The sequence below is a fragment of the Antedon mediterranea genome, chromosome 7 (genome assembly GCF_964355755.1).
Source record: "Antedon mediterranea chromosome 7, ecAntMedi1.1, whole genome shotgun sequence".
Taxonomy (NCBI): Eukaryota; Metazoa; Echinodermata; class Crinoidea; order Comatulida; family Antedonidae; genus Antedon; species Antedon mediterranea.
Window position 1 is genome coordinate 27,044,982 of NC_092676.1, and position 21,194 is coordinate 27,066,175.

The 21,194-nt window shown below is 29.2% G+C and overlaps 1 protein-coding gene across 1 annotated transcript in view; it reads right to left on the reverse strand.

Moving 5' to 3' along the window:
* Positions 1-21,194, reverse strand: part of LOC140055174 (retinoic acid receptor alpha-A-like) — a 130,186-nt gene that overhangs the window by 56,947 nt on the left and 52,045 nt on the right. The window contains exons 2-3 of the mRNA XM_072100415.1: positions 18,496-18,578; positions 15,423-15,564 (exon numbers count right to left, since the gene is read on the reverse strand). Of these exons, the coding sequence (XP_071956516.1) occupies positions 15,423-15,564; positions 18,496-18,578 (225 nt within the window). The remainder of the gene's footprint in view (positions 1-15,422; positions 15,565-18,495; positions 18,579-21,194) is intronic.

Here is a 21,194-nt window from a genome sequence, read left to right on the forward strand (position 1 = left end):
TTTTATTTCTTAAATTTTATTTAATATTTAATTTAATAAAAAAAAAAAAACAAGGAATCAATTCACTTAGTTTTACTCTTCTTTCTGTTATCAAAACATATTTCTGTTTATTTTATTAAATTATTTATCTATTAAAATGTTTGTTAATAAAAATAGTACATTATATATCAATTTGTTAAGATGCTTAAACGTAACATTATAATGTTAATTTGTTGGAATATGTATGTAACAGAATGTCTGTATCAAAGATTAGTTAATGTCTAAAAATAATTACAAAACAAAGGAAAATAACTCCTCGTAGACTAAAGATCATGTGTAAATGCCCCGATGTCAGGAGACGTTACGACATAATCTTCAAATGTAGATTTCCAATGTTAATATCTGACTATGTACATTAACTGTTATTAAGCATCGACGGCAGTCACAATGTTTTAAAAGATGTTTTCTTGCTCATTGTACAAGAATAATCGGCAACAATCAGGGGAGTGACGATTGATAAACGGTGAATGTTAATAGCGATGACCAGAACACTGATTTCTCCATATATAAGTGTATTTCATGTAACATTTTACTCCTGTACATCCTCGATCTCATCCTATTACAATGAGTTTAAACAACCACTTGAAAAATAATAAAAATCTACCTAGGCTAATTCTAAAAGATAAAGCTTAGGGAGATATCGGTTAAAAGCGTTCTACGAGAAAATCTAAAACTAAATCAACATCGACACTTGGTTTTACAGACGAGATATGTAACAAGCGATTTAAAACACGACAGATCATATTTGAAGGATCTCTCATTGTACGCTAAGTGATACGTTATATGGGTTTATGTTTTGGCTTCTAGATTTTCGTGAATACAATCTGAGAATTCAAATCTTGAGGTAATTTTATATTCTTTTAGCCTGGATATTTTTTACGTAATCGAGCATAAATCTATCTTATGAAATAAATCAAAATTCTGACCAAATCCAATCAAGTTTTGTTATTACGTACTGCTGAAAGAACTTAATTGTTAAATATGTTGACAAAATAATTAAAATTCTATTTTGATTAGCCTTAATAGAAACGGTCAAGTATGGTCAACACATTATAATGTAAATCTGAATTAATATTATAGATTGAAAATAAATTAATAATAACCAATCGTGATGATGATGATGTTGATGATGATGATGATACAGTAAGTGTGATATCAAGATGTAATGAAAATGAGGATGATGATAATGATACAGTAACTGTGATATCATGATAAGAATAATGATGATAATAAAGATGCTGATGATGATGATGATGATGATGATGATGATGATGATGATGATGATGATGATGATGATGATGACGATGATGATAATACAGTACCTTGATATCATGATGTACTGATAATGATAATAAAGATGATAATGATGATGATGATACAGTAACTGTGATATCATGATGTAATGACAATGATAAGAACGATGATAATAATGATAATGATGATGATGATGATGATGATACAGTAACTGTGATATCATGATGTAATGATAAGAATAATGATGATAATAATGTTGATAATGACGATGTCGATGACGATACTGTAACTGTGATACTCATGATAATGATGTTAATAATATTATGATGATAATGATGATGATGATGATGATGATGATGATGATGATGATGATGATAATGATGATGATGATGATGTTGATGATAATAAAGATGCATATAAAAATATACCATGATATAAAAAAATCATGCTTTGTGATATAATATTTATCAATATTAACAATTGTACGAAAGATTTTTCAATTTATCTCGTTATTAGAGATGACAGAAGCCACTTAGATGGCTACTTTCCATTCTCCTACTACAACAAATGTTTTCACAATATTCTTGTCAAAGATAAAAAACAAGAGGTACATTTGTCTTGAGCTTTGCGTCACAAACTTCATCTAAATCCCAATAGTCGAGGCGAAGTAGACAACATAACGATACACAAATTGCCCGGTAACCTCATAAAATTCATGTTACGTTCGGTCACAATTATCAATCAACGAACAATATGTACTCATTAATTAAAATCTTAAACAATCGCTTGATTTTATGACATTATTTGTCTCCATTTAAATGTCATAAAAACATTGTTTTTAAGCAATATTTTTTCTATCAATTATATATTATCATATAACCTTTTGTGTGGGCAAATGAAAAGCTACACTATCATGAATAAATTTACACAATAGCGATGACGGCAACATTTTATTTTTCTAAAATTTATGTTATCCTGTATATTGTATGATATTATTATTTGATGATTTAATTCAAGATTAAAGAAAGAAATGATGTTAGTATAGGGTATTTATTTTTTGTTAATATTCATCTCCTTGAAGAAAAAGGGGTTTGTCCAGGTAAGTTAGCTAGGCATAATATGTTTAAAATATGGCTATATCATCAGGTATAACATGAAAGCTCCAATTATTCATAACTTATGAATTTTGGTATATCTCCGAGTTTTGTAGTTCTTCTCTGTTACTATTATGCATTGATCGAAAGGTAAAGAAATAAGGTGGGTAACAAATGACAACAAAAAGAGCACATACATCTCATTATTTAACAATAAATTACATATTCAAAATGAATGTGCTTACATTAAATTTTGTTCGTTATTAAATTTTAGATTGAATTCTGATATTTTAGCAGGAAAGTTAATGTGATCATATTACTGATATAAATATAAATGGTAATGACAAAACAGCATATGGTAGGAATCTATTAGGAGGGGGTGTTAATAAATAGCATCAGGATGAATTACTAAGGCAATTAATCAAAAGTAATATGACAGAATTATGGTATCTAACATTCAGCCAGGTATTAATGTTCTTGAATGTGTTACATGCTACATACATGAAATTGTAATGAGAATTCCATAACATCAACTATTTACTGTAAAACCCAGTAACCTATTTTGTATCCTTACAAAAACAAAATAAATCTCTTTTTTTTTTGGTTCATTACTAAATTCAAATTAAATCATATTTGTAAAATAAATTTTTCATGATTTCATATTGTATGAGTGAAATATAAATTTGTAAAATTTATTTTTTATGTAATGATATATCCCTTTGTTCAAATTTGAAATACCAATGAAAAAAATGCATATTGATGTTTGATACTAAAATAAAATTACTTTTATACAAATATATCTTATACATATTGTTGATATAATAATATATTATATTGTTATTGACATTGTAATGCTATATTACCAAATTAAATAAAAATAGCTATCTGAAATAAAAAAATGTGCTGATGATAAAAGAAATTTCATGTTCTTAAAATTAATTAAAACATTTGTCTTATTAGATCATAAAAAACTATTGGGATAGATACCGTAGCACATTTTATACATTACTGTTTGTGATAAGCCAAATCAACTCCATGCGGCTTTATTAGAAGTGAACAAAAACCTCACAACATAACAATCCATATGTAAAACGTAAAAGCCTGAAATCTGCGATATACTTACCCATCGGGGAATGTCACAAAGACAAAATAATTTGATTTATAAATCATAAAAAAGATTTAAAATTAGCATAATAAATTATCTACCCTTCTGAATTATTTTGACGTGACTAATTAAAGCGCTTTGTGAATAAAAAATACTATTTCATTGAAAGTGTCGCAGATTACATTAGTCGAGACAATCAGGTTTATCGTTGGGTGGATTAGATCACATGATTAATATTTAGACTTTGGACTGGATTAGCGATTAAATGCTGTGGCCATGTCACTGGTATATAAATATATACAGACTATGATACTCATGACAACATTTTTTAGAAATTAAAATAATAAACAAATTTAAAAAAATAATTATTATAAATAAAAAATTAAAAACACCACAGTTTTCAGAAGTATTTTGGAAATCCCAATAATTTAACAATAATAAAAAAACTACAATCTTCAAACGTTTTTTGGAAATCCAAATAATTTAAAAATAAGTAAGAACACCACAGCTTTCAGAAGTATCTTGGAAATCCAAATAATTTTCAAAATAATTACAACACCACTATTTTGTGAATCCAAAAAAATAATTAAAACACCATTTATAATATTTTATTTTGTATGTTTGTGTACATTAAAAGAAGCTGTGTAGACACAGAAGATCAGATGGCATTTCTACCTGGCATTTCTTAAGCTCTGTCTACACTAATCAAAGTGGTTTGACAAAAAAAAGTGTATGTGCCCAAATATGGTAGTGATATACCTAAATATGGTAGTGATATACCCAAATATGGTAGTGATATGACATCATCATGTCCATATATGGGCACATCACATTTGTTTTGTTAGTGTAGTCTGTATTGTAGTCTTTAAATATTGTTTGTACGGTCTATTGTGTATGGTCCATTATCCTAAATAATTGTTTGTTATTATAAATTTCATTTACTCAGTAGCAATCAATGTGTCTCCTGTATGTACTCATGTTAATGGAATATGAACAATACTTGTTTGAATTTTAAATCAAAAATAAATAAATATTTCATATGAACACTATAATGCATGTATATGTTTATCAAGTAAGGAATTAGAAATTTATTTTATTTGACTAGCTAATTAGCTTTTTTGGTAATAATTAATTCATTTTGATTGAAAAGATTGAAGTTTGAAAAGGTTTTTTTTTAAATAAAATACTAACATCACATCCTAAAAAGAAATTCAGGGTAGAGGAAAGATATGGTATTTATTTATTTTTTTATATTTTTTTTTAATTTGACAAAAATGAATAATAGGACAATGTGTTTCTTGTCAAAGAGTTAGTGTTTAAAAATTGACAAGAATTAAAATTATTTGCTTTAAATTTCACATATAAATACGGTATAATTTGAGCAAACAATATCATAATTGTAAATCCATAAATGAGAACAAAACCTAAATATCCTTAAGATCTTTTTGACACTTTTATGATCACCCAGATATCATTATCGATAGGTCCCCCAACATTTAATTAACACTGTAAACCTAGCCGCATTAACTGTTGAGACGAACACTAATTTACAATGAAACTCTATATGTCATTAAATTCATTCCACTTCAGATACTCTACTATGTATAGCACCGTACAAAACAAAGCATGATGCAATGTTATTGATCATTTGTATAGTTTTTAATTTAATGTGATAATATAGAAAAACCTTTATAAAGTGCACGGCCCTGCAGCTGTGTGTAATCAAAGGGCCTTAAATTACTAAGTAAACTATCTTTTTTTAGTGTTGTTCCCTTCTTTTAGTGTCAATCTCCTTTATGATGGACAGGCTAATTTAAAATTATCATTACATAATAAAAATATATACTAAATTTGTATATGAAATATGAATAGAAACACGCAGTAAAACATACGGTATGTCAGGTAGTAAAATACCAAATTATGCTACATTTTAGAAGAACTGGTAGTAGCTACGCTACCTTAATAAAAGTTCAAGCATTTATAATAATAATATCTTTGTTCTATTTTTGGGTAGTGTACAAAAGTACTTTCCTTTCTTATGAGTACTACACAAATGTGATGAAGTTATTTTTGTCCGGTCAATGTATTAAAGGGTTGGGTCTTGACTGAGGAACAGATTAACATCATTTTACCAAGGATTTTCTATAGTGTACCTGTGTGAACACAAGTTTAATTTATATAATTAAATGTTCATGAAATGAAACAGCCTTTTTTTAGGAACCCACAAGAAATCAAACAATTTGTGGTCATGCAAACCTTTTGCTCATATCCATCAAGACCATTAATCCAATAAATTTAAAGAAAGGGTCTTGGTAAATGAGGTCATTAACCTTTAGTCATCTTCAAGTGTTTTGTATGTAATCCTTATCAAATTTTATCAGGTATAAATCATTATTTTGTGATGGAAAATTAAAAATGAAAATAAATTCATCTATAAGCACCTACACATTATTGAAATGATAGTAATTTATCGGATTAATAATTATAACCAAAAAGTCATTAAGAGTTCACTCACACCGTTTACGCAAGATTTAATTGTACCAAAAATTGACTTTCCGATACAAAATCATCTATAATGCAAAACATGATATTCCATTATTGTTTGCGCTACTGTACTGTAATGTAAATGTTGTATTAAGGTAAATAATTTCATAGTGCTTTTCCAATTACTAAGTACATTTTCCACACGAATAAAAAGCCTTAAGAAATTATACCGAATGATCGGTGTGAAGAACAAACGGAGAGTACTCGTGACCTGGTGTGAGTAGCCTAGTTACGACATAACTATGACCTAGTCTTCACAACATGACCTAGTCTTTGTGACATGATCTACCAGTAGAATGGGTTAAATTGTGTCACATGCTACGAGACCTATTTACGACAACAATATGGCCTATTGAATGTATTAAATTAATGAATTTTGAATCTATGTTCTGAATGTTGGACATTGATTCTAATGGGAATAACATAACATGCAAAAGCTTTTATTCAAACAATACTAAATTGAAATGGACTGCAACACGGATCTAAGAGACAAAACGTTTCTAAGCTATGAGGACATAATTTGTTGACAATGTTACAGACATATGATTGCTTAAATTGGATAGAAAGTGTAATAATAACTGGAAATTTAAAAACACAAATACAAGCCTGTAACTGGTGATTTGCGGTGGTAGAAAGAAGAAGTGTTGGAGAATGCAATAGCTCATCTATCAACTAAAATATGAATCCATTTTTTAAAATATCAAAATATTAATTTTCCAAACTCCTTCACAGCAATACATCAGAAATTTTATCTTATTTTTTTACAAATTTTCCAACAGAAATGACAAAAGAATAAGATGAGTTAAGTGTAATTTTCATGCTTGATTTAACCGTTAACTCTAAATTGATTTTTAATGTAAAATTGATTCATTATTTCAGTAGAAAGAATAATAAATGGGTAAGAAAAACATTAAAAATACACAATAATTCATACTATAATGATGGAAATTATTAAAGAAAACACTATCATCTATTGCTGGAAACATCTTTTGACATTATGTATATTGATGGATATTTGATGATATTTTACTATTATTGTTAAACTTTGGTCTTTGCAAAGTAGTAGTATTTTACCATAAACGTCCAGCTGAAATGCAAGTTTTGTTTCAACTTCATCATGTAGTAGTTTTTCTTGTCCAGAACTATCACAAAAACATTCATGTTCAATACATATGAATGAAAAAATAGATTTTATTATTAACTTTTTCGTCTGGCTGAAATGCAATTTAGTTTTAACTTCATCATATAGATTTTCTTGTCCAGATCTATCACAAAAACATTACATTCCAAACTTATGAATGAAAATATATACAGTATAAACATTTACAATATCATTTTGAATTTTTTTTTTATGTGGTTTCTGTTAATCTTTCTGTACAGCACTTTAACTTCTGGAAAGGTGCTTTATAAATAATGAATAATAACAATAATAGATATCCATTAAGCGAAACTGAAAAATACCAATGGTAAAGATTATTTCAGTTACCTTCAAGACTAAACATGTTTTAGAATTTGAGCTGTATTTTAAAAATATAAAAACGTGTATTTGACTATTGTGCCTATTGTTGGTGGACGTTTTATAGCATATCTGAACATGACTGTCGAAGGTCATATGAGAAACCATACACGCCATGGTAGCGTGAGGTTCAATGTATGCATTTAATCAAGTCGTGAATGTTTAGGTTTATTTATAACCCTCGACCTTTGACATAGTGACAAGCAGATGAAATGTGTGATAGATGTGCTGTACTGCATACTTTTACAAAGATTATACACAAGTATTTTAATAATTCAACAGTTTAAGTTGCCAAAAATAATTCTAAAAAATGTACATTTTGCTCCGATTATTTTGACGCTCTCATACTTCATAATCCGCGATAAAATCGAGAAGATTTTATCGCTGTGACTACAAATGTAACGTTTTAATAATTTAACACCTTAAGTGGCTAAAAAAAGTACCTATGCTCTGATTATTTCCGCACCCTTGTAGTGTTAAAGCGCGATAAAATTAGGAAGATAAGTCGTGATGTTCATGACCTGATAAATAGTACATTCATATGTATTTGGTTTGCATGAAGGTTAGTGATGATGGATGGAATGCCTTAGCTGTTAATAAAGTGTTACATCAGTGTTGGTAACAGTTGGATGCGGTGCCCAGACAAATTACACCAATCAGATATGTGACAACTCGGAATAAAATGTGGCATAAAAAATAAAATATTTACACAATTTAAGAAATAAATGTACAAATGTTTTAGATAAGTGTGTTTCAACGATTATGATAGTGATATTATAAAATGAAAAATATGAAATGAAATTATTTTTTAAAGACAATTTTGATAGATATGACAATTTTGGAGATGGAGTTAACCATGAATACACTGTGGAACCCATACAGGGACACCTTTGGGACCCAAATAGAGGTTGGATGTAGTCTTAAAACATCTATTTCCCGTGTTCATTCAATGAGAAACTGTCTCTCGAATAGAGATATCCCAAAAGAGAGGTTCTACAAATGTATAAAATTTCACATTTATAAACTTTTAAATTAGACTGCAAAAACGTACCTAACAAAAAAACAACATTCACGCATCAAAATTTAGCATCCTAAATTAAACTTTACATTCTCCATCAGCTAATTTAAACCGTTGAGGAATACACTGAATACAAATAAGTATGACACATATACAAATCATTTTCCATAATGAATATTCATGCCATGGGCAATTTAACCCATTCTCAGTCCAAACTTAAAATATAATAGCTGAGTGCTGTAGTAGCTTTCTTTGACCCAAATATAGAGAGAATGTAGGCAACGGATGCCGTGAGCTTCTCTATACTAAAAACCTAGCTACTACTACATTTATATTCATTTTCATCAGTCTAACTGCCAGCCGTAGTCATTATAAAGTAATTTGTGGTGTGCAACATACATACAATGTTACTTTATGCTAATATTAATAATACTCTTATATTTGATTCCTTTTCTGTCTGTCGTGAAAAATACTTAAATACGGTTTCGTTTTTTGGAAAATAAAAATTGCATATGCAATACAAATTGACATCTATTGGTTTATTAATTTGTTTTAAAGATAAAACAGTAATAATTAGTATATATTCATGAATATTCATGACCTGACCCTGGTGCATGTATTTTAGTTATGTCAGTCAACATTTTAAAAAGATTTTCATACGATGAGCGCATATACCGGATTTTTCAAACATTTCTCATATTGTAGTTATTCCTTTCACATTTTTTACATTTTAGCATCTTATACAGTACATTTTCTTGTACATTTTACGTTTTTAGCATTTTTAAACATCTCTCTCCAGCATTTTTCCATCCAGAATCTATTTGTATATTTTAATACAATACAGAATTCCTATAAAAATCTGTGATTCAAATTTGCTACTTTTCAAGTTAACAACAAGCGTGGAAACAAATCCATTATACGACATTTGTAGGTTAGTAGGGTGTTTCATTAAAACAAATATTAAATCACTCAACAGACAAAGTGAAGAATATTTCATTTACTTTGCCTTAAACTCATTTTTCTTCAATCAATACCATCACTCAGTTTTTTAAATTATTCAATGCCTTTACTTGTCTATTATCATAAACGTGTCCAATCATTCAACATAGGTAATAGGAATGATTTATCATTGTAGGGTACATTTTAGAATTTTCATATTTCTCCTGGAAGATTATCATTCATTTTTGTGTCAAGTGAGGTTAAACATTTTTTCAAATCACAAAATAAATAATAACCAATTCAGTAGTTTGAGCTGTGTCAATATAAATCAAACAGTTTTTTTTAAATATATTACATTACAAAAACAAAATACTGTAATGAAATATATGAGTGTTACAAGAATGCTATACTTCTACTGCAGAGGTTCCCTTCAATGTTTAACAAATGTTCTCAGTAAAACCTTTAGATAAACTAAACTGAAAAACATAATACCTTTGATAGCTTAAAAAAGGATTATGTAAAATAAAATTCATTCATTAATTTTCTTTTTTTCAGATAGTACATCCATATACAAATCATACAAAAAACAAAAAGAAAAACAATTTCTCTAGAAAATTAACAATATAAGCAACTTCCACTAAACCAACCTACAATATCCTAAATACCAATTTGCACCAACGCCGATGTACTGTACAGTAGTAGGTTGGATTGTGGGAGTCTGTTAACTATGGTTTTAAACAGACTATTGCAACTGTCATGAATTCTGTTCTTAGAAATATGTATAGGGTTCCTCCAATATTCATAGAATGAGGGAACGTTATTCGTATTATCCAAAATGGTATACAGTAGATAGAATCCCTACATCCAGTGGGATAATCCCTACATCCAGAGGGATAATCCCTACATCCAGTGGGATAATCCAAAGTTACTATTTCCTCTCTAGTTTTTAGTATCAATGTATTCAGTCAGGAACTAAAAGAAGAAATATTTGATAGGTGATGGTATCAACTCAAAAGCAGTCTTATTCATTGTGGATGAATGTGTATGTGTGTTAGTAAATAAAAGAGGCGTCAGAGACTAGCCATATGGTTTGCATTTGATCCAATATTTGGCCTATTAAGCTATTGTTGCTACTATTATTTTATTACGATTGAAAATATATTTTCCTATATCTCATTAATGTTTAACATTATGTTGTAAAATGAAAGCGCCATCATTATTGAAAATCTAACAAAATAATCACTACATATTGACTTACTATCTTAAGAAAGGCCAACAAGTTCTTTTTCCTTTTGCCTTTTTCACCCAAGCTCCTTTGAATACTGTTCCAGCGAGCTCTTATATGGGAGCTTCAAAGTACTGAAGAACAGAGTGGGATTTTTTATTTATTTATAAACTTATTTTACATGGATGACATTTTCATTCAAAATAATGTTATTACAAATGGTCCATGATAAAAGAAATGTATGCATAAAAGCGAATATTCATAAGTTACAAAACATTTTTTTGTTTGTTTTAGATTATAGAAAAACATACAAGAACAATTACATTTTAAATACAGATACAGAATAATAATAATAAACAGTTAAGTAAGTACATCGCAATTACACAGGTTCTGTTCTTCTGCTTTTCTTCTTTTTTTTAAATCTTAGGATATTTTATGGACCATTTTTATGTGTAAAGTACTTAGAAACATTGGGTGCTATTTAAGACTATCATTATTATTATCATTATTAATATCTATTTTGATTTTGTTCAAAAATCTTTGGCTTTGGTGGGCTTTGGAATTTGAAGCCAAGGCAAGACTAAAACATTACCAATGTGCTGCCCTCAGTAGTCTCAACAGAATAAAACATTAATTAGGTCAAAATCTGCCTCCATAAATTATAATGTTGTGGCTTTTTTTTCACAATGTTATAACTTCATTGGTTTAATTAGGTCAAACGTTATTAACACGTTTATAGCAAGCTAAAGTTCACGCGACAAATACTTCAGATAATGGGTCTGTAATAGGCAATAATTATAAGTAAGGCTAAGAAATGAAGAAAGAAAACCACATTCATGTTAAAATGATGATGTCATAAAGCTTATAAAAACAATTATTTTATCCACTTTAATGACTCGACCTAATTCTTTAAACCTTTAATGAACGTGGAATGATTTATAAGATGGGTGAGCATATAATTGTGGGATAATGTTTTGTTTTGTGGATTTCTCTTATAAAACAATAATGAGCAAGATCATTAAACAGAAGATTGTGAAATAATAGAGTACACAAAGAAAATAATCAATATATATAATGTATAACCAGCTATAACATCCAATTAATATTTTAAGAAGAGTTTAAACACATCTGGGGTTAGATTTTTCAGCTGTGTTTGGCAAAAAAATTAGCAAAACTTTGTATGTCAATAGTTTTGCTTTTAAAGTCAGTTTACAAAATTAAGTTTTTAAATATTTTTCTTAAATCTATAAATGAGTCTATTCAATAAGATAAAAAAAGGATTGGTTTGATATTAAAATAAAGCATCAGTTTTACTTAAGCAATAAAGCACTGTCTTGACTTAAGAACTGTTTTGACTAGCACTATTTTGAGTTAATCAAAAGGCTGATCAATTCTAGCCCAGTGCACTACATTCAACTAGTTTAAAAGCCCTTAGGCTGGACGAAAATGTCTGGATTACTTTCTTTCAAACACATTTTGAAAATTAATATAAAAAAATTAGGAATCTTTGGGAACATATAACATTCTGGTTTTGGGAAAATGTTTAAGATTTTCTAGGCCAGAAGTTTGTCCACCAGCCTATACACTTTTGTAAGTACACTGTGTGTAATTAGCTAATTCACAAATGTATTATTAGCTTCTGTTTCCTTTTTATGAACTACCAATTAACAAATTACATACCAGATATATGTGTAAGTACTACAGGTAAATGGTATATGAACAAATAGCACCTGCAAGGCATTAGTACAAAGACTAATGTATTCATGTTGTATTGTTTAAATAATACCATCATTGTGAAATATATAACGTAGAAATCATTCACCGAAAAGTACAAAATAAATCAATATTTAGATTAATTCAGTAGTTTTTAAGTGAAATTTATATAATATACTGCTTTTTATATTATGATTTGATAAAATACAATAAACTATTTGTATTAAATGTTATCAGAAGTGAAAATACTTCTCAAAACTAGAAAATGTGATCGCTATATGCCAACCTGAATTTATCATCGTTTCACTGCCAGAACAAATCAAACAATACTTCAATTTAATTTTCAAGAAAAATCTCAAACGAAAACAATCAAATATGTTATCAAACAAGATATGAAATATTTTTCAGAATTAATTCAAAGTATCGCATCAAATTCAAGACAAATTGTTCTAAAAAAGCTCTGACATGATCATATTTTATTGAAAATGATCTGACTAAAGGGGGCTTGTTAAAATTGTAATGAAATAATTTTGAAGGAATACATATTACAGAAAAATATAACACTGTAACATTATCTTTTGAAATATACACAAGGGAGACATATGATATGTAGTTCAAGAAAAAGTATCCAAATGGCTAGGCCTCAAGAAACGTTTTAATTTTCGTTTAAGATTTACTCATGAATAACATACACATTTTACAAATGTATGCCAGTGATTGATTTTTCTAATATTTGAAAAGATTATACAATTTTATTTTTTTCTGAATGTAAATCTTTTTGATCCATTACATATTGAATTTTAAGACTGTAAAAAAATGAGTACAGGTCTGCTAGTATTAAAGACCATTTTGGGACCATTTTCTTAGCAGGGTTTTAGGTTGACAGAAGCTTAAAGGACCTCATGTGAATAAGCCTCCAATTGGAAGAAACTCTGTGGGGTGGAGTTTGTGGGCAGAAACTTTAAAAATGTCTATTTTCTATAGTTGGAAGAAGCATCCAGGGAAGGAGGAACTATTGGAGGGGGAATGGGGAAGTAGATGAAATGAGACGGGAAATATTTCATTGGGGTGGAGTCTGTGTAGACAGAAACTTTGGAAAATGTCTCTAACGAAGGAATTTCTAATTGTATGTAATTCAAACAAGTCTATAAATGGAAGCAGTATCCGGGGAAGGGGGAAAATATTGGAGGAGCAGGGAGGATATTTATTTCATAATAAATCTCATGATAATATGGCTCATTAATATTATTCTGAAAGACCTAAAAGGATACAGTAAATAGTTACCTGTATGGTATAAAATTACTGCAAATTGTAAAATATCCTATTAGACATTTAAAAGCTACCACACAACCAACATTCAGGAAATCACATTATAAATTGGGGCAAAGAACCGGGTGACCTTAATTCCAGGCAATAGGCCATGAATAGGCTGTAGAGTTAATTCACAAACAACTGTTATGACCTCTGTTATGTGTGAACTTCGTAAAGGTCAACTACATTGAGAAACCTACAATGGTTTTAGGTTAGGTGGGCTGCTAAGTTCCAGTGTGTTTGATTAAGTACTGTAGTGGCAGAATTTGACTAGTATTCTAATTAATGTACACATTCAAGTCAATCTTTGTTATGACTCATAGTACAACACTTGAACCAAGAAATATATAATAGAATATGTATTTGCAAAAGCTTGAAATAGCTACTTCATAGCTTTAAATATTTGTTATTACTGTAAATACGGAAACAAATACAGTTTCTTGTGCCTGGTGGTCTTTGAAATCTAGGATCCAAATTCTATTTGAATGTTATAAGCCTGATGTTACAGTATATATACTGCAAAGATTTAGTCATCATTATCCCATCTTGAAATCTAGGATCCATATTCTATAGTGTGTGAATGTTATCACTCTGATATTACAGTATATACTGTAAAGATTTGGTCATTTATATTATCACAGCTTTATATTCAGTTCAGAAATGAAAAACTATTTTGATAACTCTGGTTTACAGGCAAAACATGAATATAACTAAAGGTTAAATCATTGTAATGACACACACTTGTAAAACAGGATGGCTTGATGTAATATATCATTTTTACAGGCTAACTACTAATCCCTTCAAATTTGCACCCAGCACCCATAACACAGTGTCGCCCTCAGATTTAAAAAGGACCTTGAGTTAATCGAATACGTTCCACAATGATTAATGAATAAATGTTCGCCTCATAGCTAGGATTAAACCTCACGACCCATCCATATATAACGTAGCTAACTGTCTCCAGGTCAGACACCCGCTGCGAAAAATTCTGCGAAGATTTACACTGTATAAGAAAATGTGCCTCGCAGAATCTATGTTTTTATCAAAAGCCATTGTCCTAGAATATGTCAATGTCATAACAGTTATTATGAAGGCCAAAATTGTTAGCAGCAAGGGCATAATATGCAGTCAGTCAAATAAATATATGCAAATATTGCTAAATCATCTTTCAGTTTGTCACGGACCAGTTACTAGACATCAAAATTCTTTCAGATTTTTTTGGAAAAAAAAAACAAAAAATGGTTGAAAAATATGGAAGACAACAAATTAATACAAATTGTATATGAAAAAATAGTTTTACTGATTGGTACGAAAAAATTCAGATCTGGAGATGCACAAGGCTGTGATGCTCTATCTTTTACCTGGTTTAACAAACTTTATTATGAAATATTTTATTGTTTGATTATTATATATTAATATACAATCAAATTTGAACAATACCATGAAAGCCATAGTGGTCTAATGGTTTAGGACATCTGCATATCAAGAAGAAGGTTCTAGGTTCGCACAGATTGCGCTCATCTTTATCGTTTCAAATGAATTAATTAAATTTCAAGATATCACCAGGCGGTTTAGAATTTATTCTGTGCCTGTGATGTTTATTATACTTATTATATAATTATACAATATACTCTGGAAATAACATTTAAGAATAGAAAACTCACCTTCTTTTGACATTCCTAATTCAATACATTTTTTGTATCTACATGACGGACATCGATTCCTTTGGTTCCGACTGATTTCGCAATTTCCACCACGAAGACATATGTATTCTTTTTGACGTCGCAAACATCTTCGAAAGAATCCCTTGAGAAAGAAAACACAACATGGTATTTTTTTAAATATTAAAAATAAACAATATATAATAATGTGCCGGTACATGGAGTACAACATTTCTATTTTTAATCGAAGGACTGTATCCAAATAGGACTGTATCCAAATAGAACCACTCCATGCAACCACTCCTATTAAAAGGACACAGTAAAATGAATGAGGGAAAATATATGTTTTAACAAACAACCAAACAACTGCTATTCAGGGGACACCCGTATTAAGGGGACACCCGTATTAAGGGGACACCCGTATTAAGGGGACACCCGTATTAAGGGGACACCCGTATTAAGGGGACACCCCCCTATTAAGGGGATACCCCCTATTAAGGGGACATCCTTATCAAGAGGACACTTTCTTGTGTCCCCTGAAGAAGAGTTCTACTGTATGCTATCATTTTTGTAAACTTTTTTTTTCATAACCTAATTTTTTTAGGATTTCTTTAAAATCTACCCATAATTTTTAATGATATATAACTGTTTTTAGTTTAGGTTGTATGATTTATTATTTTATTTTCACATAACAACAATGATTTAAAGCTTATTTTAACCTAATGTGAGCACAAATGTGTCTTTAATGTTTCAAGATCACAAATATTAGGTCGTTTCGGATATTAAACCATTAAAAAAAATGTGATCTTAATACAACGCGAGGTTTTTTAGGTAATACGTTGTCAAGATGAACAAGAAAAATCTATCAACTGAAGGTCGCGGATCACGCATTCAGGTAAACGCTATAAAGTATGCACACTTCAGGGTTAATGAACTAATAAACGGCGTAACTGAATGAAAGAAAAATGTCTTCAGTTTCATTAGCCGTATTCTTTTCTCGTGCCGAGTGTATGTGCCCTATCCGCCAGGTGCTTCACACAATGGCGTCATCAAATCAATTACATTCATCAATGATATAACTCGCAGTGCATCAATTTTTAAACATGGATTGATGACTTCATTGTTTGGCTTGGTTACCTAGTGCCGGGTTGACGGAAATCAAAATGCTGGAAGGAGGAAATACGAAGGGTGTAAGGGCAATTTAATATTCCTATCAACATCTGACCATTTTCTCTGTTATATATAGTGACATATTTAATGTGTATTTATAATCTAGTTTTATTTTATTAAATGTTTAAAGTATCAAATGCTTTTTTAAAATTTTAAATAGAAAGCAAGTGCTCAAATTTATATTTATATTATATTAAATTACTAATTTTATGCAAACTATTATATAATTTGTAAATAATCTTTTATACTGTATCTTTCCCTAGTTAAGCCTCTCGTATAAATAGTCAATATTGTAATGTATACCCGCAAATAGCCACGATCCTTAATCAGTATGAGTAAGCTATACTGTGAACATATGTCGGTAGCATTCACGCATTTATCCGCAGCCCACCCATTCATTCAAACCCATCCATGTTCGTTTTATTCCCGGCGTCCAATATCGCCTGCTTGCATGATTTATTGAGCATCGCCTTGAAAAGTGCATCAGGTCTGTTGAGTGTCACTCGTCCTCGTATGGTCATGGTCAGAGAGACATTTCAGTTAATATAGGTTTTTAAAATTGTCGGACAATTCTATATGCAATCAACATTATGTTTGCAATACACAGTAATGGATTACAAATAAATAATGACAATTTTTAGATGAAATAAGTCCATTTAACATTTTTTTCAATTTAAATTATTTGTACAATATTTGTTGCACTTCTAATGGCTTTCTTAAAAGTTTTTTCCATTTTGAAATCAAGTTATTTTTATTTACACATTTGAAAGAATACTTGACTACTATTGGGGTTAGAAATAAAATGGAAACAATTTCTTGGAATTGTGCTAAAAGGTCTCCACACTACCGTAGGCGCTAACATTAAATCTATATTCAACATACAAAGGTTAAGATTATATAATGTGGTATTGAACTCTCAAGTCTCAAATCAATTAAGCCGTCTGTAGTGAATACTCAGCACACTTAATTTAATTTCATACGCAGGATTTGTAAGGTACATGACAGAATTTAGCAGTCGGCTATGGTTCACTTATGCTATCATTTTTTGGAAATAAATAACATTATAATGATAATTAACCTTGGAGTTACTGTGCTTAAGGGGAATTCTGAGTTTAAAACCAAGCCTTTAGCAGATTTTTCCTTTAATATTAAAATTATGACCCAATTTTGTTTTCAACTATTGCTATACTATTATTCAAGTGTATTACTAGTATCAACGAAAGATGTTGAGAATGTAAGAGAACATTTAGTTCCCTTTCCAATTAAGTTAATTTTATTTTATTGATACAGTAGATAGAATGTAGTTTTAAGCCAGACTATATTTAAACAACATTTTTATACTACTGATTGTTAAAAAAAAAAAATGCTAATAATCATAATTTCTGAAGACAGAACAATTAAAACTGTTATGTCAAAAAGTCAAGCCCTGTTTTTTGTAAGAAATATTTCTTTTTCTATTTTATTTTCAAACATCCAAGAAAATATTAACATAATTAAGCCTATACCCATGCTATAAAACTTGAGGCCTATTAGTATTTCTGGTTTTCTGTTTTAAAAGAATTTTAACACAGATGAGAATGGTAAACACACCATTGACCAACCATTACATCTGGGTGCCATAATTATGCAACACAGTGTTACATAACAAATGATCAAATGTTTGCGTAGGCCGCCGCTTTGTGGATCTAAAAAGGCTAAATGGACAGGCCTTACACCTTAGAGAATAATTATGCTATTGGAACATAATATAATGCCATTATCGTGCGCTTTGATCTCAACGTGGAAATACAAAAAACATAAACACATCATATAAAAGAAAAATGGGTTACAGTTTAATAGTGAAATAAATTCTGGAAAAAACTATTTATAGTTCATCATCAATTATAAATATTATTAGTTTTTTTACCTTGCACCCTTCACATGAAACAATCCCATAATGCACTCCTGATGACCTATCACCACAAACCTTACAAGCTAATGTTGGAAAATCTGCAAGAAAAAAAAACGCACAATTAAAAATTAACAACCATTAAAAAAACATTTAAAAGTGGATAAAACAAAATGTAAATGATGTTTGCTATATAGTGACATTTGCATTTGTCATTTAATAACAGAAAACAAAACTCAATTAATTTAAAATTTAAAACAAATATGCAATATTTTAAAGTACTCAGTTACAGTACTGTCAATCATACCATGAACATGCTTCATTAATTTTAAATATTTATATATTTTAAATTTTAACATTACTACCAGTAATTTTACCTAAACAAGTGTCATTGACATTATGTAGTATGTAGCTTTTTGTATTAAAAATATAATAAAATTTTAACATTGTATAATTCATTTTTTGTTTCAAAACAGGCTATTGTTGGTTTATACAGATAAGCTGGATATGAATATTAATATTTTTTTTATAAATATGTCTTTGAATATGTAGTAGTAGTAGTACATCAAAGATATAATGACCACTCAGTGTTTGAACTATGATATTATAGTAAAAAATAATGAACAAATAAATAAAAAGATAGATAAGACATTTTACAAAATAATGTTTGCATAAATATTTACTTTGACCAAAAACATCGAAAAAGAGAAAAATAAATTTCCCAATAAAAAATGATTTAAAGGGAAAAAATATTTATCTAGAAGAAAAGGTTTCTAGATAAATGTAACATACTTTATTATTTTGTATAATCATGGAGTAAAGGTATAATTACAGTATAAGCGAAATCATTATTTTGTTTACGTTTTTATCAGAGAAAAAGAGAATCTACAAAATGGCCTAATCAAAGTTTGATTTTAATTTATATAAATTGTTCTATTTTGAGGACAATACATCTTTAAATATTATTATATTATAATTATAAAGTGTAATAGTGCTTGTGTTGTTTATATTAATTATGAAAATATATTCTTTTCTTTTAAGGCATCTGTACTTTAATAGTACCCGTTAATTTATGTAGAGTACAAATGTTACTATCTAATTTTAGCTCCTTTTAAATATCCAAATATTATCGCAATAATCTGTGAACACATGACTAAGCTACTCCTAACCAATTTCATAGTTGAGATATTAAATCTATAGCAACCTCTCGCAGTCGTTTAACGAGAAAACACTGTATCCACACATGTAATATATATATTGTGCTACTTTATAGCAAGACAATCACATCAAACATCACGCATCATTGACCGCTACTGACCAGCTGAGTGGTCAGCTAATTGTATAGCCTCAGGGTGCAGTTGTCTGGACAACCTGCCTGTAGATATGGGTCAAGGTAATATATACATTGATAGGATATTATTGACCGTTTGACCCACATAAAGAGGATATTGCAATGGTCAATGTTTTGTTATGATGGATACAAAATGAACCGTGACCTTTTGACCTGGTTGGTTGTGTAGTTTCATATACATAGTAGTAGTGTATAGCAATAGAAGCGGAAGAACACAAGTAAAGACTGGATCATTACGTATGTACAGTATATGAATGATGATAATTGATATGGTAGCCATTTTTATCAAAGAAAATAAGGATCATTTGGATCATAGCAAAAATTCTAACTATGCAAGTTCTCAAATTAATATTAACATTTATAGCAACAATCATATTGAGATTAATGCTTTAGTTTTTGTTTGATTATAAAACATAAATTTCAAAACTAGCTTTTTAAAATAATATTTATATAAAATAATATTTATATAAAATAATATTTACAAATAATTTAATCATTTATTGTATATTTATTTCCTTTATAGATTAATTGTTTAAATTTATACAGTGCAAAATAAAAAAGATTTTTTAAAAACAAAAATCAAATTTCATGACAAAAGAATAGAAATAGAAAATTAATAATCAATATTTTAAATTATTGCACAACGGACACTTTGAAAAAACATGAAAGGTATGCAAATTGTACGACAGGCGAAGGTCACATTGCGTCTTCAAATTACATATTTTATCAAGACAACATTCGCACTTGACCTTAAATTTGAAAATGAACCTCAGCAGGCTTTCAATGGCCGCTGTAGCGAATGCTCCATAGCGAACGACCAAATACGGTATAAAAAACATGAGCAGGTGAAAGGTTATGCGATTATAATTTAAATATTGAGTAGGACATGTTTTGTATGGGTAACCAAATATCATCTGGGTCATTAAATAATACGATAACGCATAACTGAATGCGGTGTTTATGAATGTTTCTTCGGTTTTTTTGTGTAGTTTCTGTACTTTTAACCTTGGAAGTTACAATAAGCTACCCTGGTAATGGCTGAAAAATTATGCGTAGGTTGTGACTCTCGTTGTTTGTGAACAATTACGGCACATGTTTATAGAAATGATAAAAATAATAATAATAAGGTTGAAAGTTCTTTAGGGGTTGATAACCTTCAAATGTAAGTTCTATGGTTCGAATCACAATAAATGTTTTTAAATAATATTTGTGTTTTATTTTACCTTGTGTATTAAAATAATGTTGCACATAGATCTTTTAAATGATGTATGTAAGTCAGTTTTAAGAAGACAAAAATTTGGTTTTATTACTGAATGAATAAAACATATTTTCTCGAAAGTATTTACATCATCGGTTCAAAAATTGT